This window comes from Tasmannia lanceolata, unplaced genomic scaffold, assembly GCF_043159265.1.
Source record: "Tasmannia lanceolata isolate RefF3 unplaced genomic scaffold, GAP_Taslan_0.1 ptg000019l, whole genome shotgun sequence".
NCBI lineage: Eukaryota > Viridiplantae > Streptophyta > Magnoliopsida > Canellales > Winteraceae > Tasmannia > Tasmannia lanceolata.
Genome location: NW_027518696.1, coordinates 22,525,491 through 22,551,161, shown reverse-complemented (window position 1 = coordinate 22,551,161; position 25,671 = coordinate 22,525,491). Strand labels below are relative to the sequence as shown.

Sequence of the window (25,671 nt, the reverse complement as noted above, 5' to 3'; positions counted from 1 at the left end):
TACCGGTATAAAGCGTAATACTAGCAAATATTGCCATTTTCACGGCGACCATGGCCACACTACAGATGATTGTTATAATCTGAAGAATGAAATCAAAAGGTTGGTAGGGCTCGGGCGTGTCGATAAATACTTGTTGAACACAAAGCATAATAGACCTTCCCATAAACCTGAGGTTCCGAAGATGCCTGGTCCTTCTAATCCGACCCAATTGATCGTCGGGACTGACCAAACCAGACAGATTTCTGAGGTTAAACAACTCCCGGATATAAGGACCAATGCTCCACTCAGAATTGCAGGGAGCATCAATGTAATTGCTGGAGGACTGACCTCAGGAAGACCAACAATTTCCGGACAGAAGGCCTATGCCGCCCAAATTCATGAGGTGGAAGCTCCAGCAAAGAAGTTGCGATTGGATTCTACTGAGAGCGAGGAGCAAATAGTCTTTTCTGAAAAAGACTACGACAATGTTTACCTCCCTCATGATGATGCGATCGTTGTCCGCCTCATTATCGCCAATTTTAATGCGAGTAAAGTAATGATAGACACTGGTAGCTCTGTCAACATTTTACATTACAATGTGTTTAAAGAGATGCACTTAGGATTGGACAGGCTTACACCAGTAGAATGGTCAATCTATGGATTTGCTAGTGGATCGATTCGTATCGAAGGAAGGATAGACCTACCTGTCACTTTCGGTACCGAGCCTCGCGAGAAAACAATCATGCAAACTTTCCTGGTTGTTAAGGTCCCCTCCACCTATAATTCCATCATAGGACGTCCGCCTCTAAACAAGCTTGAAGCTGTCGTCTCAACACCTCATCTCAAAATCAAATTCCCGACAAAAGCAGGAGTCGGAGAGGTAAGAGGAGATCAGGAAAGAGGTAGAAACTGTAATGCTGATTACACCAAAGTGGTGAAAAAAGCAAAGGAATTTCTCCAAATAGTCGGTACCGACCCACATTCGGATAATTACCAGACGCGCGGAGAACCGGTAGAAGAGCTGACCCAGATACCGTTGTTCAGGGAAAATGATGAAAGAACGGTCCAGATCAGTTCACCCCTCACTGGTAAGATCCAAACTAACCTGGTCAATTTTTTGAAAGCTAATGCAGATGTTTTTGCATGGTCTTCTTTAGATATGCCAGGTATCTAGACGGACGTTGCCGTCCATCGGCTCAGTGTCGACCCCTCTCATAGACCCGTTAAACAAAAGAAATGAAATTTTGCTCCTGAGCGACATAAAGCTATAAAAGAGGAGGTCGATAAACTCCTACAAGCTGGGTTCATCCGGAAAATACATTATCCAGACTGGCTCGCCAATGTAGTAATGGTAAAAAAGGCGAGCGGGAAGTGGCGGATATGCGTGGATTTTACTGACCTAAACAAAGCCTGTCCAAAAGACCACTACCCCTCCCTCGAATCGATATGCTGATAAAAGCTACATCTGGCCACGAGATGCTCAGCTTTATGGATGTTTTCTCTTGATATAACCAGATATGTATGTACTCCCCCGATATCCCCAAAACATCATTTGTCACAGAACAAGGACTATTTTGTTATAAGGTCATGCCTTTTGGCCTTAAGAACGCAGGAGCCACGTATCAGCAGTTGGTGAATAAAATTTTCGCCCCACAAATCGGTCGAAACATGGAAGTATATGTTGACGATATGCTTGTTAAAAGCTTGGAAACTACGAACCATGTTATCGACCTTCAGGAAGCTTTCGCAGTATTACGAAAATATCAGATGAAGCTCAACCCCTCAAAGTGCGCCTTTGGGGTAACTTCTGGGAAGTTCCTTGGATTCATGGTTAGTCAACGAGGCATATAGGCTAATCCTGAGAAAATACAAGCCATCCTCGATATGACACCATAAAAAACCTTGAACGAAGTACAACGACTCGTGGGAAGGATAGCGGCTTTGAGCCGATTTATGTCCAAATCCGCCGAGAAGTGCCTTCCATTCTTCAAGATACTGAGAAACATGAAAGATTTTTAATGGACGAACGAATGCCAGGAAGCGTTCGACAAACTCAAGCATTATCTCCAGTCTCCTCCGGTGTTGATGAAACCACTACCGAATGAAAAGTCATACCTTTATCTAGCGGTAAGCCCCTTAGCCGTCAGTGCCGTACTTGTTAGGCAAGGGCAAAGGACAGAGCACCCCATATATTATGTCAGCCGAGTACTACATGACGCCGAAATAAGGTATCAGAATATCGAAAAGTTTGCATTTGCGGTAGTCGTTGCCGCCAGAAAATTGCGTCCATACTTTCAAGCCCACACCGTAGTTGTTCTCACCAACCAACCATTGCGCAAAATCCTTTAAAAACCCGACACTTCGGGACGATTAATCAATTGGGCAGTAGAACTTCGCGAATTTGACATACAAGTTTGACCTCACCCCGCAATTAAGTCGCAAGTACTTGCCGACTTTGTGGTAGAATGCACGGCTCCGACTGAAGACTTGGGGGGGGGGGGGGGGCAGGAGGAGATAAAAGATGAACAAGAAAAACAATATCCATGGATGTTGTTTGTCGATGGATCAGCCAATGCAGGCAGAAGAGGAGCAGGATTAGTCTTGGCCGAACCTGATAAATTTCTAGTGGAATATGCTCTGAAACTAGACTTCGATGCTTACAACAACGAGGCTGAGTATGAGGCACTATTGGCCGGACTGGCATTAGCCCTTGAATTGGAAGCCGGCCGACTAAAAGCCTATAATGATTCACAACTCGTTGTTGGACATATTAATGGACTCTATGAGGCGAAAGATAGAAGGATGCTTAAATACCTAGAAAAGGTGAGAGGGAAAATCTCCTTTTTCAAAGAATTCGAGATTGTGCAAATTTCTAGAACCCTCAATGCAAGAGCTGACACCCTATCCAAAATGGCCTCCTCGGAAACCACTAGCTGGGGGAACGTGTATACTGAGGTTCTCTCCCATCCCAGTATAGAGAGAGAAGAAGCTACTCATATTTATCACGAACCCAGCTGGATGGACCCATAATACAGTACCTGAAAGACGGTATGTTGCCAACGGACCGAAATAAAGTAAGGAGAATTACTGCCAAGTCCGCTCTTTACATCCTGAAAGGTGAAGTGCTCTATAAACGATCATTTTCTTGGCCACTACTAAAGTGTCTCCGACCCACAGACGCCGATCGAGCAATGGTTGAGGTACATGAAGGCATCTATGGAGATCACTCGCGGGGGGGGGGGGGGGCGGGGCAAGGTGCTGGCTCACAAAATCCTTCGCCGAGGATTCTTTTGGCCGACCATACTAGAAGATGCCCAGAACTATGTCAAGAAGTGTGAACAGTGCCAAAAGTTTTCATCGGTACCTCACCAGCCAGTAACCCAATACTCCCCTATCTCCAGCCCAATCCCCTTTGCGATGTGGGGAATGGATCTATTAGGTCATTTTCCACCATCAGTCGGCGGGCATACGATGCTATATGTCGCGATAGACTATTTCACCAAATGGGTAGAGGTCAGAGTAGTAAAAAAGGCCACCTCTAAGTTGACAGAAACCTTTTTCTACCACGACATTATATGCAGATATGGAATACCAAGAGTATTGGTTACCGACAATGGGCCCCAGTTTGCTAATGAACAATTCAGGAATTTTTGTGAAAGACTCATGATCGAACAAAGATTTACTTCGGTTGGACATCCACAAGCAAATGGACAAGTCGAGGTAACCAACCGAATTCTCCTTCAAAGTTTTGAAAAGAGAGTTGAAGACGCAAAAAACACTTGGGCGTCAGAGTTACCGAGTGTCCTATGGGCCTACCAAACTACTCCACGCACCGCAACGGGTGAATCCCCATTCAACCTAGCATTTGGTGTCGAAGCAATTATTCCAGTCGAGATAACCATCCCCTCTCCAAGGTCGAAAACTACAATGAACAAATGAACGACGAACTCATGACGAGCAGTTTGGACCTCGTTGAAGAGACCAGGGAGAAACCTCGAATCAGAGTCGTTACATACCAGCAAAGGGTCACTCGGTACTATAACCATCGGATGAAAGAAAGAGCTCTTAAGGAAGGAGATTTGGTACTCCGAAGGGTAGAGGTTTCAGACCCAAGGAATGCCGAAAAACTCGCCCCCTCATGGGAAGGGCCCTACCGAGTTATAAGGATTTTACGCCCAGGAGCCTACCAATTGGAAAATCTAAATGGCACACTGATCCCCAGGACATGGCATATGCAAAACCTAAGGAAATTCTATCAGTAAGTCTAGTTGGTTTTTCTTTTATTAGTTTTTGTTATTTTGTTTTTCTTTCTTCAAATGCAGGAATAAGTAGAAACAGTTCTTTTAAAAGGATGTAATAAGGAATTTAGCTTAATGAAATAAAGTTTAAATTTGTTTCAAAAGTGTTCCTATTATGTTTCTATGTGTTAAATATGTTTCTATACATGCTTGAAAAATATTAAATAAATAAACAAGGTAAAATGCTTGTCAAACCTTTATAAAAGGGGTAGTGACAAAGCCCTTGCATACCTATGTTTCAAAAATATAAACTACATAGTTAACCTCACAAGGTTGACACCCACCGACCGAGCAAGTAAGCCAATCGATTAGGGTAGGCACTTGTCTGACCCATTAGATAGGAGGACTCGATGCCATTACATCAATTAGCCTCTTAAGGTTAATGCCCACCAACCGAGCAAATAAGCTGGTTGAGTAGGGTGAGACATTCGTCCGACCCATTAGACAGGAGGACCCGATGCCCAGATCTTCGGATCTACCAGATGATATGTAAAGCGCGATCAAGGTTGATCATCCCGGATACCACTAAAAATATCACTGGATATGAGTTCCCTCCTCATAAAGGAGGGCGGGTCAGTCGACTTCGAATTGATCAATCGAAGAAAGACGACCGACAAGCAAAGCACAAAGGGAATACTCAAAAATTGTTACCTTTATAAAGGAACAATAGAGTGTATCCCGACCGAAAGTCCGGCCCACTTCTCGTAAGAAAAAGCACGGACCAAATGTCTGGCCACTTCTTTACTTGGATTCCCCCTTTTTATTTTAAATAAGAATGAGAGAGGAAATAACTAGAGTAAGAAAAGAAATCCCGCCCCTCACAGAGGAAAGGCAGGAGGTACATAAAATCAAAAACGCGAGTCTCATTCCCCCTATAGAGGCGAGGAATAGAACTCGTGCATCGTATTTATATAAACATAAATAAAAGGTACTTGTAAGTACCAAGAAGTGCTAATAAAAGCACACCACCACAAAGTCCATGCCCCACCATGAGGCAAATATTACAAACCAATAAAACAAGTTTTTGCGCTTTAAGTGCATCCAAAAAAAATAAAAAACAAGAACTTTAAACATCAGCAGAAGGAGGGTTTAACTCGGCAATGAGCGGAGAGTCAGTGGCCACAGTATCAGTCTTAGGGGCGGTAATGCGTTCCATCAGAAAATCGGACATAATTTGCAGGACTTGCCTCTTGCATTCTTCAAACCCCCTCACTTCAAAGTCGAGAGCATGGAACGCTACTTCAAAGCCAAAATCATCACTCTCCTTAAATTTGGAGATTGCCTCCACCTCGACTACCGACCAATCTCGAACTGGCTCGCTAACGGCCTCTTCCGACTCCTTGAGTTTCCTCTGTGTGTCCTCCAAGTCCTTTTGGAGCGCGGCAATGACCTCTTCATCGGTCTTCTCCTTTTTCTCCAGTTCTACAACTCTGTCTTGTAAAGAACCCTTCTTTCCCTCTATGCCGTTAACCGCATTCCGAAGCTTTAGATTGTCCGCTAAAGTGTCCATAATACGGTTGGAAGCCATGGCACTGAGGTCGTTCATCTAACAAAGGATAGCGTGGAATAAGTTGGAGCAGGTATAAAGAGAAAAAGGAAAGAGGAAAGGCTCAGTGATACTTACTATCTTTTGTTGATGAAGGAAAGAGCGGCTTAAAGCCCCGGCACTCAACTTTCGTAACTCTTCCTTATCATTCGGGTGCACGCTGCTCAGACACAATTCCACCCCGACCCGTGGATTATGGATAGCCGAGTCCTTGTCCCCAACTTTCCAAGAGGGAATAAAGGGGTCTCCTTGAACTTGGGCGTCTCCTTCCGGAAGGTCGACATGATGAAAGAGAAGCTGTGTTCGCCTACTCCCATCAACAGTAAAGGAGGGGGGAAGATTGCTAGGACCTCCATCGGTCGGAGCCTCGGAAGTGCTCTCTTTGAGTTTCTTCCCCGGGTCAGGCCTCTCTCCTCCAGACGGTTCTTTCGACTTTCCAAAAAGAGTTGTCAAAGGAGGGGCGGTACCGGGTTGATGCCCCCCATATCTAGCTTTTCGAGCCCTCTCCAGAGCCGCCGCCGATATCATCGGGGTGGGTCGCGAAGGAGCTCCACCTTTCTCAGGAGCTTTATCCTTGTCGGACTCCCTGCTCTTTTCAGGAACCTGGATTTTTTCAAGGACTTCTCTCCTCTCGGGAACACCTATTTGTTGAGACACCATTCCTGCATAAAGGAATATAATTGTTAGATTCTTCAACAGGGGCACAACCGAATGAATAAGAAGCAGAAACGAGAATTACCACTCTTGGAGGATCCAACCCCCTTGATGGAAACTCTGGGGTGAACTACCTCGCGGCACAAACCGTATTCTACAAGTTTTCTTGGTCTTTGAACTCCCGGGTGTCAATCTTAAAGCCCGACGAGATGGACCTAAAAATCTTATTTTCCATATCTTCTAGCTTCGACAAAACACTTAATCTGTCGGCCAAGGGTTTTCTCCAATCAAAGGGAAAATCCCATCCAATGCCCGTTGGAGGCCGAACGAAAAGAAACTCATTCTTCCACCCTTTGATTGAAGAAGGGGTTTTGGCCCCAATCATTATGTTTCGGCGATGTGTGATGGTCAACCATTCCCCATCATCCATCAGTTTAAAACACCGACAGAAGATATCAACCAATTCATCAGCATTCAAAAGTTTGCTTTTGGCCAAGTAGGCCAATAAATTTCTCCAACTGTTTGGAAAGACTTGAGAGGGAGCTATCCCATAAAACTTGAAGATTTGAGGAATTACTTCCGCTACGGGGAATCGTAGACCCCCACGAAAGGCTTCTAGATAAAAGGTCGTTTCACCCGCGACCGAACTTTCACAAGCTCGCTCGGTGGAGTTGAGTATCTGAATAAAATAATCATCAGGAATGAGGTACTTCCCACGGATATCATCTACGTTCTTCCCTATCAAGGTGCAAACCTGAGTTGCGACTATCTTCGGTCTATAGGGTTCCCCAATATCTCTCATAGCCTCGAAAAAATCGGCCTACTCTTTAACTAGGGAAATGTGTTGCTCCTCTAACGGTGTTTTCATTATCAAAGCCAAAGGAATGTCATCAGGTTTGTAAACATCACTGGTGGCCATCGAATCAGTTTTGATCCTCTTAGACAATTTGGGGCCCTCTCCTTCGTAGTGGGTTTTCTCTTCTTATAAGACTTTGCCGGAGCCGGTGGGTCACTAGCACTGGCCTCATCCCTAAGGTTCTTATTTGAATCTACTTTATGAGTAGACTCCGAGTTCTCCATATGCCCTACACTCCCCGAAGGCTTTTGTGAGTCTGAAGCATCAGACATGTTTAAGGGCAGAAATACCAGAGAAAAGAGGAGAAGAACTTATGGATTTTTGTAGGAATGAAGGTACCAGATGAACCTTCCGAGGCGAGAAAAGTCCTGCTATTCTTTGCCACCACCCTTGAAGCAAAATCGACAGGGAAAAAAGCTTTTGGTAAAAAATGAAAGGATAAAAAAGCCTTATAAATGGGGTAAAACCCTTGGGCGGGAAAAAACAGGGTTACCTTCTAAAAAGAAACACGTGTCACGTCCCTAGGCAGTGACGCCTTACATCTCCCATCATTGCGTCGAAAATAATGGTGGTTGCCATTATAACCAAAAGCGATGTTTCCCAAGGCATTAACTGTCAAAAGCTAAAGGACACGATCTCTTTATTCGGTACCGATCAAGGGAAAAATGGCAAAAACTGTTATCTTCAAACAAACGGTAGTGGGCCACCCTCAAATGAATACCGATCCACGCATCTACCCATATTCCTATTGACGGGATTGCCGGGCTGAGACGAGATAATCCAAATGAATTCATGACCCAGCGAATGTGCATTGGTGCGAACTAATTTCAAAGAGAAACCGGAACTACACGAGTGACAGATATAAGTAAAGTAGGATTCCAATTAATCTGTTCAACTGATTACATTTGGGGGACTTCGAGGTCAGCATCATAAGAACAAAAAGTAAACAAGACAAAAAAACAAAAGAAATCATTGTAGTCAGCAAAATGAGGGTGAAGATCATCCGCGCTCGTGCCATCAACAAAAAAGGAGCCCTCCCCAGATTCTAAGAAAAGTGCAAAGAACAATGTTCTTGCCTCCTCAATAATAAGATCGGAATCCAGGGGCACTGAGCGACATCACTCGGTATGCTCTGCCGCGGAAGAGGCTCCCAAGGGACCAGCATTCCCCGATAGAGCCTCGAGGCGGACGTAGCACCGCGTTCTCATCCTCTAGAAGGGCCGCCTTAATCTCCAAGTCGCATACCTCCTACGCCAGTTCCACGAACCGGCCAGCGAATGCTATGCTCTGGTCCTTGGCCCGCCTTGCCGAGCGCCGGTAGTTACGAGCGAACAACCTCATCCCCTTTAGGTCAGACATCTCGCATTGGGTGTCCGATTGGGCAGGAGAAGAAGGTTCAACCCTCTCCGGAATCTTTTTGGCTACCGGCGTTGGAGGAGATGGAGGTGCAGCGGTCTCATTCTTCATTATCTCTTTTCCTCCAGATGCCCTGTTGGTCCTCTTTGCCACTGGTTCTATTGGTGACTCCGGTGGGGGCATTATCATGACCTCGACCTCTGGTATGGCATCAACGTCAACAATTTGGGCTCTGAAAAGCCCAGGGGTGGAGAGATCTACATCCTGGTTTTCAGCCATAGCAGTGGAAGAAACAAGGAAAGGTGGGAGGAAAACAAGAAAAAGATATGGGTCACTGTAAAAAGATCGTGCGAATGGAGATCTCAGGAAAAACTGAAGTGGAAAGGAGGGGAAAAAGGAATTGAACGCTATAAAGCGTCCCTTGAGTTTTTTCCCACCTCCCGGCCACGTGCCACGCTGCCGTCGACCCCAAGAAACGACGCCCATGATGAAGAGACCCTCTCCCGTCACGTCATTATGAGAAGAGCCGCCGTTACGAATACCAAGAGTGATTTGACAGTTTCCCATGATAGACAACGAGGAATGATGAAATCAGAAGTAATTGCATGTATGAGAATCGGTTTCATTTTGGGGAAAAAACTACCGAGTATTGGAACTCGGGCTAGCCGCTACAAAAGTAAGTTCATGAGACTATTGGTACTGAATAAACTCCTTACACAGAAGAAAATCTCCTAACTACTTACTCGACCCAAGCATGGCTCAAAGAAGTGGAGGGCAATATGTTAGGGGTAAAATCAACACCTACCATCGATGAAGACACGTGGTACTTCCGAGTAATTAGAAACCGACCTATGGGATGAGGGAATGATACCTTATCCTCTCCTTATAAATAGCAACGTCCATAATTGAGAACCGTCCCTCAGAGAGGCAATATGCTCTAAGACGGTGATTTTCCAAACATAGGAGTCCCATTGTTAGTAACTTACTGATATAGGGAAATAGGATATCTATTAAAAGTAGATATGAACTTATCTCCCGAGAAAGTCAACTAATAAGGAAAAACTCCTAAAACAATAAGATTCTAATCATCATGGGACTCTATTCTTTATAAAATGAGACCCTCACATTCATAATGGAACTACGTTAGACTTGATCCTCAATAAAGGGGTACGTAGGCAACCTGGGAAGACCAGGTTCAGTCAAATCATCTCCCACCTTTCTTCGTTGGTAATACTTCTGAACTTCATCTCCTTCCCTTCAATTCATCTATGATTCCGATTTCTAGCTTAAATATTGAAGTATCATAATTCCGATGCTACTAATATCTTTCTGTGAGTGCAAGTTACTTATAGGAATAACTCCATTACTACTAAATCGTGTAAAGCGGATTTCGGCATCATCACTAACCATCCAATAAGATTTAAGTATCATCGGCTTTTTTAACTTTCCAACCCATTCCTTTCTTACCCCACAGCAATAGTGATTAGAATTGTTCGATGGATAATTTTTGGTAAATGGCCTATCTATGTTGATCAACAATGAATGGGTTGGATCATAGCAAAAAGAGGGCCCACCTCTCTTTTACCTGCTCTATATTTTAATTGTAAAAATAGCAGCCACCACTGCATAATTTCATATTTAAGCAGCGTTTGGATTGCAGTGATTCCACCAAAAACAGAATGCAAACAAAATTAAAATTAAAAAAAAAATTAATTAAAAAAATTCCAATAAAAAGTTCATTCCGACCAGGGTGGAATCAGATTACCACCTCTTGGGGCACGAAACAGAATCCACCATTTTCTAACCCTTTACTTCTGCCCGGATGTCATTTCTGCCCCTTGATTCGTTAATTTTCTGAACTAAATGCCAGAATCAATTCTAGATCCTGATTCTGGCAACCCAAATGCATAATCTATTCTAGCACCTGATTCTGGCAATCCGAATGCACTTTAACTCCCTGAAAGTTCTTGGCTCCGATTTGAAGCAGCAATGACAGCATTGATGAGAGATGCACGAAATCCGCCCTTCTCCAACTCATGAATACCAGCAATGGTAGTTCCTGCAGGTGATGTAACAGCATCTTTGAGCTGACCTGGATGCTTTCCCGTATTAATAACCATACTTGCTGCCCCTAAAACCTGCAGAGAAAAGATAAACTAAATTTGGTAACTCAAGGGGAATTGTGATGTACAGGAATGAGGTTTGCAAATATCATTCAGAGTCTATATTTAAGAAACGCGTCCTTGCAGTTTAACTCTCAACTCAACAATAAAATAAAATTAAGACATCAAATGACTAAGCCTTAATTAGTTAACAAAACGGAAATAAAATAATGAGTTGAAATTCAAATTTCATGAATAACAAATGCAGCAATTACTCATAAAAGTAATTTGAGATGAGGTCATTAAAAAAATTTCAGATAAATATTATACAAGATGAAAATTACCAAATATTATGGGAAGGATGGAAGATATCAGTTCTCACAATTTCTCAGTTGATATGACCATTCCAGAGAATGATTTGAGTTTGAAATTGAACACAAGATTATGACATGGAAAAGAAAATAATCTGAATCACGAATAAGAATTTCTCTCAAGACTTCTGCTATGCAATAGTAAGGAAAGGCTGAAAAGAATCATTCGAAGGTTAGAGCATTTTCCTAGATTTACAGAAGCATGTTTTGCACAAAAGAAAAAACAGGAAACACATAAGAGGGGTCTTAAAGATGGATTTAGAGTGGGAATTTCGTCTCTCAGAAAAGAAATTGAAAGTTGGAGGTATAATGGTTACAAGCTTAAGATTACTAAGCAAGGATTCCACGCAGTAAGATTCACTTACTGTCTGAGAAGCTAGAGACAATGCAAGATTTCGGGGAAGACCCGCAGCTACTCCACCGTCGGCCATGGCCTCTATTGCAATATATATGTATGCCGGGCCACTACCACTGGAAATTGAAGATAATGGATCCACTTAGTATGACAAATAAAACTAAGAAATAAGCAAAAGAAATCTATCAAATTCTTCGAACTATGGCCTTAAAGGAATAATAATAAAATGTTACGTTTACACAAGGACGGAATCCATCACACTTTTTCTTGTGTAAGTAATAAGAATATATAAAGAAATGCATTGCTCTTTGTTAAAGCTTCGAATACTACATTTTTCTAAGTCCGGAATCTCCATTATAGCACTACCACATACCTCAAGCCAGTGACTGCATCAAAACATTTTTCATCTGCTATCCATATCTTTCCGATTGCTCCGAATAGACTAGCTATGAGTTCTTGATCTTCTTTTGTTGCCATTTCTCCCAAGCTCATAACTAAACAAATGCAAGTATATCAGAGGCCCACAGAATTCATAACCATCAGCTCAGAACACCAAGATACTACGTATAAGTTACAAGTCCGTTCATTACAAAACTTCTCATTACAATATAATAAAGAAAATAATACACAACAACAATATTAACTCAAATAATTTCACTTTCTATGATTTGGCTGACACTTTGAATTTATTGCCGACACACGTGTCCTGCCGTGGCCGACACGACACACGTGTCCAACCGTGTCGACACTCCTTTGGACACTTTTAAATATACTACTATATGTGTTAAACTTAATGTGGGTGTGTGGACACGTTTTTGTGTCGTGTCAAGTGTATAATTTTTATTACTACATATTGCGTTTACCTCTTTATTATTAACTATTCTTTTATTACAAACTCTTGTTTAGCTCTTCTTTAACTAATATTTGTTGTTGTATCATATATATACTTTCTATTTTAGCCGTGTCCCCGTTTCTAAATTTTAGAGGTTTGCCGTGTCCGACATTCCGTGTCCGTGTCCGTGTCGACATGCGACACTCGTGTCCGTGTCCACAAATCATATATAGAGAAAAACTACCCATTTTATTGCTAGCAGCCATCATGCATAACAGCAATCTCCCTGCTTTTTTCCAATAGGGAGATGACAGCATCGATTTGGCAGTATTTGCCATCCCAATCTCGTAGAGAAACAAACTTGAGAAGACAAAGCTTTGCTTTCCTACTAAAGTTGAAGCATGGGATACTAGGTTTTGACTTTTGACACAACGTACAAAAAATGATTAATGGGACATGTACCGAACACAAATATATGTGAACAAAATGATCAATAGCAACATGACCCAAAAAAAGGTTACCCTCTCAGAAGGGTATAGGTACAGGGTGTGTAGCGTTGCCATTGCATAATCGTTGATGAATTGAGCGCCACATCCTATGCCACGAGCTACACCACAACCTCAAGGGATCCTGCCACAAGATACCTCTGAAAGCACTGGGGTGAGTGCTAACCGGCCAAACCAGGCCAACACAAAGCTTCGTAGCCCGCTACAACCATAGAGATTTGAGCACCTTCTTAGCAACTCATGGCCCACCACATATGCACACCTCCAAGAACAGTTACGCAATAATGGCCCGGCCCAGCCCAACATGTCGAAGCCTACTCCATGGCCCATGATTTACCAGTATATATAACTTGAGGCTTAAGCACAACCTAGTCACCTCAGGAGTAACCATTGTTTTAAATTTTCAAATTTCCCTGAAATGACCGAAATGTTTCCATTTCCACCCACCGAAACGAAATCTACATGAATTCCTTCCATGTCATTACTTCCCTGAAATTTACTGAAATGGTCGGAACGACAAAAATGGAAAAGATGTTATAATTTGCATTTCATTTCATTAATGTAGAGAATGATATTTTGTAGTCAACATCATTGAACTGCACAACAAAGTAACTGTATCTTATGCATAGGATGTCAGATAGGCATGAGACCAATAATACATTGTAACTCTATATTGTATTGAGATAGAGTTGGGTCCTTAGAGGGGAGACTATAATTGTACTTTCTTATACTCATTAAATTGTACTTCTTTATTGACTTTACTATTCAAACATGCACGACAATGAATGTCACTAGGTGTTCGATGTTATTAAGCCATTATGGATGGCTTTCTTGCTTATGCGATGGTTTCTAAATATGTATTTGTGCTTATTCTAGCATTTTCCGAAGTTTTATCTTAAAATTTCATAATTTGCATATGTTTCCATATGTTTCCGTGATTTTACAAGATTTTCACCAAATTTCCACCGAAACCGAAATGTTTCCGTTTTCGCGCCGACCGAAACTGAAATCAAAACCGAAATTTAAAACCTTGGGAGTAACAACCAAAGGTGCAATGAGTTCATACCTCCCCAGGTAGCCTTCTCGACAACTCTTCGACATGCCAAACTTAGCATCCTGGGCCTATTAATCTATGCCGGCCCCCAAACTCTACAATCGTAATAAATTTCCCACCTATAACATTGTTGTTCTCAATTCTAAGAAACCACCACCACTTAGTGCGGCACCAACAACGACTCCCATTGAGTAAGATCCAATTGGACGTGAGGCATCAACAACTTCACATTGAACTCAAATCCGGAAGCTGTCCATTGTCGTGGAAATACGATTGGGATAGGTGATCACATTAGGTTTAGGATGACCTTTGGATAGGAGATATAGTCATTTCTAGTGTTTGCCATAGCCCACATTTTTAGGCTTAGGTAGGTGCCTGTTCAGAATTATTACAAGAGTAGGGGAAGGGTTCTTTGCAATATTTAAAAACTCATTGATGTGGCTCTGAAGAGTCGTAACTTAACCAAATTGAGTCAATTTTTGGCCTCGCACATTCTTTCTATCAATATTCATATCGTTTTTCACACACAAGCTCATGCAATTTCCAAGTGCACACACAGAGCATGGTTTTAAATTTCCACTGACATGTGTCGACTTATGAGGGGAACAAAGTCCGGGGCTTAATTCCTTGAGGAGCACTCGCATAAACAAATAAACCCTATGCCGAGGAAATATTAATTCAATTTCATTAAAATGGTAAGTTAAAAAGTAAAAGAAATGACATGACCATGAACTTTCAAAACATGCGCTATATCAATGTTGATAATGAACCTTACTATTCAACCATTCAAAAAAAAAATGAACCATACTATTCTAGACATGCGCTTGTGTATTTGTGCTTATTCAAGCATTTTACGAAGTTTCATCTTAAATGCTCATCATTCCCATGGAAGTAGTTGTTTGTTCTTGTTAAACCATTATTGATGATTTTCTTGTTTATGTGATGCTTTCTGGGTGTATTTGTGCTTATTCAAGCATTTTACGAAGTTTATCTTAAATTCTCGTCATTTCCAAGAATCCATACTGAAAATGAAATTTGAACCTTGAGAGAGAGAAAGAGAGAGGTTTCACTAGGAAGCCGTTGAAATAGGCATATAGACTAATGGAATTTTATTGTGGTTTCCTTTATTTCCCTATTCTTGACTTTCTCTTTCTCCTCCATACTATTCTTTCTTCTTCTCTTCCTTTTCTTATTGTTTTCAATTGAATCATTTCAGTACTTTCATAAAGCTACAAAATTTGTTGAATGATGTTCAGGATTGCATGGAGCCCGTGAATTCTCATACTTCTTTCTTTGTAAATAGATGCTAAACTAAAAAATTTACCAAAAGAAAATGAAAGATAAATCATATATTAAGCTGACCCGACCCGAACCAGTCCCCTTCCTCTAATTTTATTGCCATTTTATAAGTCATAGGGCTACTTTTTTTTGTATTTTTTCTGTTTTTGGCTTTTTGCCCTGGGCGAACCAGAACCTAACTCAACCCGACTCGATTTGGAAAAAAAGGGGTTAGACGGGTTGGGTTAGGGTTGAGAGATTTAGAGGCCGGATGGGTTACGGTTGACCCTCCTTGATCTAAGGCTCGGGTTAGGGTTCGAGGAATGCTATCTCAGGTTGGGCTGGGTTGGCTTCAACCCAACACAACCTGGCCCAAGTTGAATCCTAACTGGAAGTCAATTAATACGCATATTCATTAATTTAATAACAAATGGTGAAGTTTTAACTTAACCTAAAGCAAGTTGTTTGTAAAACAAATTTACCAAAACAAAAAGCGTGTAAAATATGGAAAAAAGAAGTCAATTAATATGCATATTCATTAATTTAATAACAAAAGGTGACATTAACTTAACCAAAGCAAGCTGTTTGTAAAACAAATTTACCGAAACAATGTGTAAAATACGAAAGAAAGCCAGTGTAATATAGTGTTCTATTAAGTTGCCAAGTGAAGTTACCAAAGACTACAAATGTGAAGCAACAAACAATATCAAAGAGAGGATATAACACAGAAACTCCATTTCAAAAAATATATATAACACAGAAACTGTCACCTGACGCTGCCTCGCCAATGGCAGAAGGAGTATTTGGCATTACCCTGATTAGTCGACCATGGCCAACCCATTCCTGCACGAAATACCAAAATCAAATTCTTTGCAATGAAATGACTATCAATAGGTAAAAGGACAGGACATCGTGATAGAAACACAGTGCCGATAAATATTTTTTAATTTCACTAATTCAACTTGTTTAAATACATACATACATACACACAGATAAATAAATACATATATATATATATATGGAGAGAGAGAGAGAGAGAGAGAGAGAGAGAGAGAGAGAGAGTGAGTTACATGCATGAGTGTATAAAATACTGAGTCTCATAGACATAATTGAACAAAGCTGACAACGTGATGAAGTCCAAACATCACCAAAGTGGTCCAACGAGAGAAGGGGGATGGAAAAAATTCAACAGTGGGCCTTTTGGGCCATTTTGATGAATTCAAATTGAGATTAGTGAGGGCTCATCCAATCAGTCTGAAATTTCAGTAACTTCTGTTTTTAAGTATTAAAATGTTTACTATTTTTGCTGAATTTAAGGGGTGGTTGTCTTGATATGAGCTATCTAGTGACTACGTATGATGATCCTTGCTTTAAGACTGGTTTCAACACAAGCTACTTTTGAGTTTAGGAAATTCTAGAGGTTTTTTTGTTTGAATGGTGAAAAGATTTCCTTAATGAAAACGAGACCGAGAGGGTTCCCAAGATGCAACGAAAAGGAGACTATCAGAAAAAATAAAATAAAGAAACATACAACCGTTGAAATCAGAATCTAGGAAGGGAGAAAATAAAAAGGCTCTAAACTCTCCCTAGAATTTCGTTCACTATCAGAAAAAGAAAAAATAAAGAAACATACAACCGTCGAAATCAGAATCTAGGGAGGGAGAAAATAAAAAAGCTCTAAACTCTCCATAGAAACACCCTCTTTCGCTAGTCTATCTGCCTCCCCATTGGCGGAATGCCTCACATGGAGGAAAAAGAGCAATGCCCAATCTTTTCTAGAGTTAAGAAAAGAATAATGATATGGTAGCTGAGAGTGTAACCGAAGAAATAGTCTTATCACACATTAGTAATCATTTCCTTATTTCTTTGGCTTTTCTTTTCCTTAAAATGGCAGAGTTAAGAAAAGAATAATGATATGGTAACCGAGAGTGTAACCGAACAAATAGCCTTATCACACGGTAGTAATCCTTTCCTTATTTTTTGGCTTTTCTTTTCCTTAAAATGGCAAAACTCCCCCTCCAACGCCTATGTGGAGTGGAGGAATTTGTTTGGTTCCACTCTCGACCACACTCTCGGTTTCCATAGCAGCACGCTTAAGAAAATTGATGTTTTGATTATGTTGGAAGGTAGAAGCAGGGATACACTTTGGAAAAAAATAGTTAAATGCGCGGGTATGGAAATGAACCTCGACTGGGGTGTGTTTGAATGGTTCTTTCTACTCCCACCTCTCTTGGGGTGGTGGACCTCGGTGCCTTTCACCAGACTTCGGTATTTCTTTGCCCCCATGTGCGCATGCTTTCTGATAGACTCTGTGTCTTGATAAGATTTTGACTGTGGAACATCTAATCCATCACCGACAAATCATCAATAATCATTGTTTGATGTGTGTGGTGGATGCAAAGTCATTGGATCACCTATTGCTTCATTGCAGGTTGCGACCAGGTTTGGTGTTTTGTGCTTTGGTCTATATTCGACGTCATTAGCTAATGTTCACACATCCCTTGCACTCCTTTCAGAGCCTCTTTGAAAGCCATCAATCACCCTGCCTCACGTTCCCTCCATCCGAGTCTGCGGCATCCCAGCCCGCACGCAAGCACGGAAGGAAGAGGTTTTACTGATCAAAGCGTGCCCCCAATTCTCAACCCCGGCCTATTCGCTCACTATATCAGGTAGTGGCTTCCTGATCATTTTTTTCCCTATGCACTCTAAGGGAAAGTTATTGTGCCATAATTGTGTTGCTGCCATCCTTTGGGCTATCAGGAAAGACATGAACAATTGGGTGTTTTAGAGATCATGCAAATTGAGTAAGGTGATCTGTGTCTTCTCGAGTATATTGTTCTCTGACTTGCATCATACTTGGGATACCCAATGGGACAGCTCTTTCATGGTGGACACCACACGCAAACCCCCAACCCCTCTTCTAATGTTCCTTCATGCTCAACTTCAATTGTTCTAGTATTGGGAACCGCAATCCAAATGGAGTTGGTGGCATCATCCACAACCACAACAGGTACACTAGAGGAGTATTCATTAGCCCTCTACGGATATCGGATTTGAAAATGGAAGAAGTTTTAGCTCTTTGTACTGGTGATCGTGTGCGGTTTCCGCTGCTGCTTGAGCCCCTCAACATTGGAGGCAATTTTTTGAACCATTGTTCTAAATGTCGGTCCAAAACCAACATGAAACGGACGGGCATGTTTCTGTTTCTGTCCCCATCGCAACAAAATCTTTCGTTGACATGTATAGATATCAATAATGTTTAAGACATATCGATCAAAATGCTACCACATTAGTATGTAAATTACAAAACCCATGTCGACATGTCGTACTTTTGACTAGAGTGCATTGGGTTTTCACCATAGTTTTAAAACTCCCCCGTGCCATCGTGGACTCCCCCGAGTCGACTCCCTTTTGCCTTGGCCGCGTTCCGCATTTTGCCTTACAAAGTCGATAAAAACACCTTTGACTCTCCCGAGTTATGACCGCATCAACCGAATACTTGACCGCATTGTGCCAAGTTGCCCAGAGTTTTGTTTCGCCACATTTTGACCCACATCCGCATTTTGAAACACAAGTTTTCACATTTTTACTTGGTAAGTTCTTATTTTATTTGCTTTTTTTTCTTCAATCATGGTGTAAATGCATTTGCACTTCGTCCCCCCATGTCCTCTCTACTTTTTTCTTCAATTATGGTGTAAATGCATCAAGTAATCCATGTGCAAATGCATCAAATCAACAAGAATTTCGGCAAAGAGATCTCCATGCCCATGGGTTCCTCTTTCATTTGGCAAATAGATCTCCACGCCCCCAGCCCACTACCCCATTCCAAGGCCTTTTATACCCCCGTCACTTTCACCCATGACCCACCCCATATTTGCTCCCAACTATGCTTCGTGAAGCATTCTTTTCCAGACCAAATCTATAAAGCCACTTGCCAAGGAGAGCCTTGTTCCTGAGAACAATAATTTTAATTCCCAAACAACCTTGATTCTTTGTTATAGACACCTCCTCCCACTTGACAGGATGTTTTAGCAATTTGCCTTCATCTTTTCCTTCCCATAGGAAGTTCATTTGAAGTCTTTCTAATCTCTTTGACACCTCCATGGGGATTTTGAACAAAGAAATAAAATATGTTGACAATTTTGCAAGGACCACTTTTATGAAGGTAATCCTATAACCGAAGGAATTTTTTCATCTGAACTTTTGTAAAATGTAAACCATTCAAGTTCAATTTCCATCCGCCTCTATTATATAGATTCTTGAAAAATTCAAGGATATCCAATTCTATTCACTCCTTGTCTTCAATAAGAGTAAGGTTACCTTCAAATAATAGCCACCAAATTTCATTTTTCCTCCTAAAACTTGCCTTATTATGCTGAAAACTGGTATTACAGTCCCCGCTTTTCTAATCTCAGCTAATTACAAAAGGTTCATTTCTCCTCTTCCTCAATCAAAAGCAGATATGGAGTTAAGTAATTCTTCCTTTCTGCTTCTCAGTTCCCCATTGCTATGTTTAGTTGCGTGGGGGTGGCTCAGAGAGTAGTAGAATAAGAAGTCAAAAGGGAGGAGACAAGCATTTGTTTTGTCTAGAAGAATAGTGGAAGAGTGGCATGTAGTGTTTGGTTACACGGCAATTCTCTCTGAGAGTAGTGGAAAAAGCAGGGGTGTCATTACCAAAAAAAGAGAGTGAAGACTGAAGAGAGAGATAGTGCCGCATGAGCGCCAAGTGTGCAAAAGAGCAATAATGATGTCTAGGACCTGTTGGGGAGTCAAATGAAACTTGAATGCAATATTAGCAACATGGCGCTTGATATTCTATACTGCTTCTACGGTTTTGGCAACCAAACAGGGCCAAATGAGTTAACATTCCAATATCCGACTCTCTTCTTGATCCCTTAAAGCTTTTTTAGGAAGCAGAACCCTACCCGTGCATTGTAAGTCTCCCCCTTCCACCGGTTTGATAGGTTCTCTTTGAATTTAGGGATAGACAACCACATATTTTCAAATCTAAAAGGTTCTAGCCAGTCCTCAGAAGAAGAATTGATAAAGATAAGCCAGTGATCATATGTGATTCTAAAGAGAATTCTGTATGTTAACCCCATGAAGAGATTATCCAATTCAGATGTAATAAAAAACATGTCCAATCTTGTAAGAATTGTGTCCTCAATTATTCAACCAAAATATAGTTTGAACCTCCCAGCGGATGATAGATCAGGTCGCAATGGTTGATGAACTCATTGAAATTCTTCATTTTGGTAGTCACCTTCCTTCTAGTGCATTTTTCCTCGACAAATCTTGTTCTGTTGAGATCTCCCCCAACACCTGGGCATAATTCCAATCCTTAGGTTCATTAAGCTCCTATATCTGATGTGGACTAGGTCCCCGGTCAAAGTGCATGGAAGTATGTAGTACAGGTAGTAGTAGTTCTTTTAATATTTTAGTATTGTGCTGAGGGCAATCTTGTAATTCCTTGTTAATTGTAGGGTAATAGTAGGGGCTATCATTTTAATATTGTATTAGATGAGAGGTTATTATAGTGAGGGTGCTATAGTAAAAAGGAGGTGATATGGAAGCAATGTATTAAGGGGATGATGGGTCAAGAGGGGACCACAACAAGCCAGGCTCTTCCCTATCGAAACATGACTGGGGAACAACAACACTTCAACTACCACACATCGTCACTTCGATTGAGGGGACCACACCACCACTGTTGATCATCTGCTGACACATCTTGTGGTGACACTTGGTGTGCCACATCAGCGAGCTAGCTGGTCATAAGCTAGCAAGAAGGACAAGTGGTGACAAGGAACAAGGTTTTAAAATTCGGTTTCGGTTTCCATTTGGGTCATTGGCAAAGCAGAAACATTTCGGTCCAAAATTTTAGCCAAAATCTTCTAAAATAACGACCAAATTTCAGGTAAGATTCTTCACCACTGTTTTTCTTTTTATTTTTTTGCCATTTATTTAGTAATATCTTAAAGAAATCCCGTTGTCCTCTTTTCTGCCAGTGGAGTTGATTTTTGTAAAGATTTCTGTAGAAATGTCTACATTTTGACAAAAAAATTGCTTTTTTTATTGGAAAAGCTGCATGTTTAGCATATTTCAATCGAAACATTAACGAAATCCCAAAATTTCGGAAATCTGATATTTTCAAATCCAAGTGGATTTCATTTCGGTAGTAGCCGAAGCAAAATGTTTCAGCCGAAATTTCAAACCATCACTATTTCTACCATTTACATCTGAAAACACATTTTATAGAAAAAATTGCAAACTTTCTAAGATTTTCTGAGACAGTTTTCGAGAAAACATTCCATTGAAAAGCAAGAATAAACGTGTTTCTCTGATTTGCAGGGTTTTTTCGATTTAAAGCAGATTAGAGCAGGATTTTTTTGTTTTGAGAAAAAAACACTTGTATACGCTGTAAATCAGAACATCTTTCCATTTTTTTGTCATTTCGATCATTTCAGCCAAATCTCAGTAATTTCAGTCAAATTTTAGTAATTTCGGTAGAAATAATGAAGTGAAACAAATCCATTGAGATTTAGTTTCGGTGGGGATATAAACGGAAACATTTCGGTCCTTTCATGTCGGTTTCGTCAAAGTTTTAAAACTCCCGTGCGTCATTGTGGACTCCCCCGAGTCGACTCCCTTTTACCTTGGCTGTGTCCTTGTCCGAGTCCACGTTTTGCCCTACAAAAGTCAATCAAAACTCATTTGACTTTCCCAAGTTATGACCATGCCAACTGAGTACTCATTCACGTCAACCAAGTATGTGACCGCGTCGTATCTAGTTGACTAGGATTTCCTCTGGCCATGCTTTGACCCGCATTCGGATTTTGAAATAGTACTTTTGGTCGAAATTTAAAAACATGGCAAGGAATTCGGCCAAGGCACTTGCCTTCCTTTATAAATAGAGAGGCCCTCATATCAGTGAGTTCCGAGATTTTGGAGAAAAGAGGAGAGAGCCGAGAAAACTCTGTTTGTGAGAGTTTCTTGTAGCTGGAATTATGTCCTTTGAGGTTAGAAAAGAGAACTTTTTAGCAAGGCTCTCCAATTATCCCTCTTCTTATCAATAGGAGTTTCCATTCTTCTTTAAATTTACAAATCTTCTGTAATTATTTGCATGTAACGATCGAATAACAGTGTTATTATTCTTGTCTGAAATTTCTTCATGTCTTTGTTCCTATCTTTTCTCTTTGCATGAGAATTTTGTTTCTTGTCTTGAATCGTCGTTCCATGTTCTCTGAGAGAAAACTAATTCATGAAATGATATCCCACCTCGATCGTCGAGAACTAAGGTAAATCTGACGACATCCATCCCTCTCTCAATCAGTTCGGACATAGCAAACTCCTAGAACATTCACAAGACCTGAGAGCCTATATTAAATAAAAAAGGGAAGACCGTGGCACCCGAGATGGTCGGTACATAAATGACACCGAAAACTCATGGGATACCATCCACTTGAGGAGGTAAAAAATCTCTAGCCTCTAGCTACACCCTCTTTTACAAGCCTATCAGCTTCTAAGCTTTCGGATCTTCTAAAATGCATAAATGAAATAGATTATCTTGCTACCCAATCCTTGATCTCATACACCCAATGAGCAGATCTCCCAAGGGTGAGGGGAAGACCCTTGGAGCCACCTTATGTCATAGGGGGAGTCACCCTCTACTATTAGACTAGCATAGAGGTTGTGCTTAATGAGTCGAAATTATTGAAGTACTGCTCTAATCTCTGCCTTGTTTGAATCCGTCGTCCCCAACAGACCCGAATAGGCCATTGATGTCACCCCCTGACTATCTCTAATGAGAACTCCAACTCCAGTCTGGTCCAGGATTCCCCAAACTTAAACTTATCAAAGTTCAATATCAGCTTGCCTATCTTGGGTGGAACCCACCTTCTATTTTTAACCTGAGTCTACTCACTGCTGATACTTTTTTCTCCTTGGTTCTACTCACTTCTGTTTCAAATTTCTTCGCATTTCGAGGATCCGTCTTCTTATGAGTGAATTGTGGTTCAAAAACTTAGTTCTATCAAGAACTTCGATTCTTGAAGTGCATAATCAGCTCTGTTTCCTGTTCTTTCTCAACGTCAAGAAATCTCTGTAATTGAGCTACTTCTTAGCTAGTTTTGCCTCTATATGTTCTTTAATCCTTCCTTCCATTTCAAGTTATTCCCATGTCCTGAGTGTTAATCAATCTGTTGACTAAAGAACTTTCAGAAATTATCTGAACTTCAAGTAACAATTCTCAGAGGAAATAGTGACATCTCAAGCTGACACATCAAACCAGGAAAAAACTCATCTGTCGATTGTCGTCTCTCAAGATCTTTGAGGCAATCGAAAGCCATTAGAAAATTTTACCTGAAGCTTGGGCTTCCGCTCGGAATCGATCCACATCAATCTCTCTCCAACTAGGATTATTTGGCCCATAAATCGTAGACAGCATTGTCTCATTGTAATGACCCGGTCCCACCAAGGGCCTATAAAGATAGAAATCCTAATTAAATCTAGGCCGTAGATCTTTCGATCAAAGATTAACGGCTAGATCTGCGATTTTGAGTTTTCGAACCGTCGGATATGTAAATTAGATATTGGATCGATCCTCAATCTGTAAGATTCTTGTGTATTTCCTATTCCGCATTAGATTAAACGATCTTAAAAATCGATGGTCATAATGTATTTTCGTCACTATTTTTTGGGGCACCAAATCTTGTCCGTTCGACATGATTTTGGTCTCGATAGATGGGTATTTCGAACACCTATCCAACAGACCCAAGATTTAGCGATTCTGATGTGATTTGAGCAAGTTATGACCATTTTTCTATTAGGCCTAAGCATACTTACGAGTTTTGTCTTATTAGGCAACTTTAAGGCTGTTTTAATTAAAAAATATAATGCAAAAGTAACCTAATATAACCTAAATACTAATAATATATTAGAATAAGCTAGGAAACCCAATATTGATATTTCCACCCTTCTTAAATTAGTATTGGATTATAATTAGGAATATAATAATTAGAATCCTTCTTGAAATAAAACTCTAGGCTAAGTTTATAAATAAACCCATCTAGGGTTAGTTTTAATCACCTAAAAATTTAAGGAAAAGGAAAGAAAGAGGAGAGAAGAAAGGAGAAAGGAAGAAGAAAAGCTTGGTTTTTCGTCTTCGAGTAATTTCCCGAAAACCTATTTTTTGACTTTTGGGTGTAAAATTGATGTGTTTTTGCTTTTAGTGTTTTTGGTTGTTCAAATTATGATTTTAAATGTATTTCACATGGATCTTGATTTCTTTTGAATCAAGAAAAGAGTTTTTGATTTTCTTTTTAGGGTTTTTAATGTAGAAATCTTAATTTTCTTATGTAAAACTATTTCTAAATCTATTTTAAAGTGTTAAAGGGTTTGTTTATATATGTTTTTTACCCACAAGTGTGATTTAAAGAAAGTTTTATCAACTCTCTTTACATGCATATTTTTCTCAGTTTTTAGGGCATGAAAACTGCTGATTTTACAGAGTTTTGTACCATAAAAACTGTTGATTTTTACAGTTTTATGTCCCTAATTAGTTGCTGATTTTCACGGTTTTATATCCCTAAATCGGTGCTGATTTTGATTTTTGAGTATTCAAGCACGTAAATAGGTGCCGATTTTTCAGTTTTTAGGGCATAATAAGTGCAGATTTCTATGGTTTTAATGCATCATTAAGTGCTGATTTTCATAGTTTTATTTCGTGATTAGTTGCAGATTTTTATAGTTATTAGGGCTGATTTAGTTGCAGATTTTAAGAGTATTTTGATGAAAATATATATATTTTAGGGTATGGAAAATATGATTTTTGGGACTATATAGAGAGTAGTTGAACAAATAAATTAAAAAAAATGTCATACGAGAATAATAGGCATAGAGTAAATAACTTTAACTTAGGACAGAAAATAAAAAATAAAAAAACTGACATCAAGCTAATTATTAATTTTGGACCTTAGGATCTTCATCTTCAGATCAATGTCAGGACTTCGTACGATTACCTAGGCTTCAATATCAAGGCAAGTGATGACTGACTTTAATAATATTATTTACAATTATGATTTATGTAATTATATTTCTATTTCCTATGATTATTCGCATTCTTTTTGCACCTATGTCATTGAATTAACTGATTATCCCCGTAGAATTTTCTGTGGCGGGACTTTTTATTTTTAGGCCATAATCTATATACACGGTGTTTTTTTATTATTAATATTACTCCTCGTGCTATAATACGAGAAGGCCATAGAGCTACGTGTGGCCACTTACCGACGGGTTTGTAATGATTTCCACCGTGTATATACTTATGAAGAGATAGATATGACCCACATAGCTCGTCGATATGACATTATACCTGTCTCTATATGTACTATTTTATGATTGAGGCTCTCTTATATGATTTCATGATTTGCCATCTTTACTATATTCCCTTGACATTCTCACATGCTTATTGATATTCTTTATCC

The 25,671-nt window shown here is 40.3% G+C and overlaps 3 protein-coding genes across 4 annotated transcripts in view; 1 reads left to right on the top strand and 2 right to left on the bottom strand.

Moving 5' to 3' along the window:
- Positions 1-2,526: 2,526 nt before the first annotated feature.
- LOC143852418 (uncharacterized) lies at positions 2,527-3,009 on the top strand. The gene has a single exon (XM_077361799.1). The coding sequence runs from the start codon at positions 2,527-2,529 to the stop codon at positions 3,007-3,009; it is 483 nt and encodes a 160-aa protein (XP_077217914.1).
- A 2,149-nt stretch (positions 3,010-5,158) lies between these two features.
- Positions 5,159-10,120, bottom strand: LOC143852938 (uncharacterized). 2 transcript variants are annotated; one of them, XM_077362605.1, is made up of 3 exons: positions 6,563-10,120; positions 5,902-6,485; positions 5,159-5,823 (listed from the first exon to the last, which is right to left on the bottom strand). In XM_077362605.1, exons 2-3 carry the CDS (start codon positions 6,481-6,483, stop codon positions 5,344-5,346), a joined length of 1,062 nt encoding a protein of 353 aa, XP_077218720.1. In that variant the 5' UTR covers positions 6,484-6,485; positions 6,563-10,120; the 3' UTR covers positions 5,159-5,343. The 2 variants fall into 2 exon arrangements, with proteins under 2 accessions (XP_077218720.1, XP_077218719.1); XM_077362604.1 differs by having other exon boundaries at positions 5,902-10,120.
- A 249-nt stretch (positions 10,121-10,369) lies between these two features.
- P5CR (pyrroline-5- carboxylate (P5C) reductase) overlaps positions 10,370-25,671 on the bottom strand; it is a 29,354-nt gene continuing 14,052 nt past the window's right edge. The window contains exons 4-7 of the mRNA XM_077362606.1: positions 15,958-16,030; positions 11,891-12,011; positions 11,528-11,633; positions 10,370-10,827 (exon numbers count right to left, since the gene is read on the bottom strand). Of these exons, the coding sequence (XP_077218721.1) occupies positions 10,639-10,827; positions 11,528-11,633; positions 11,891-12,011; positions 15,958-16,030 (489 nt within the window). The 3' untranslated portion in view covers positions 10,370-10,638. The remainder of the gene's footprint in view (positions 10,828-11,527; positions 11,634-11,890; positions 12,012-15,957; positions 16,031-25,671) is intronic.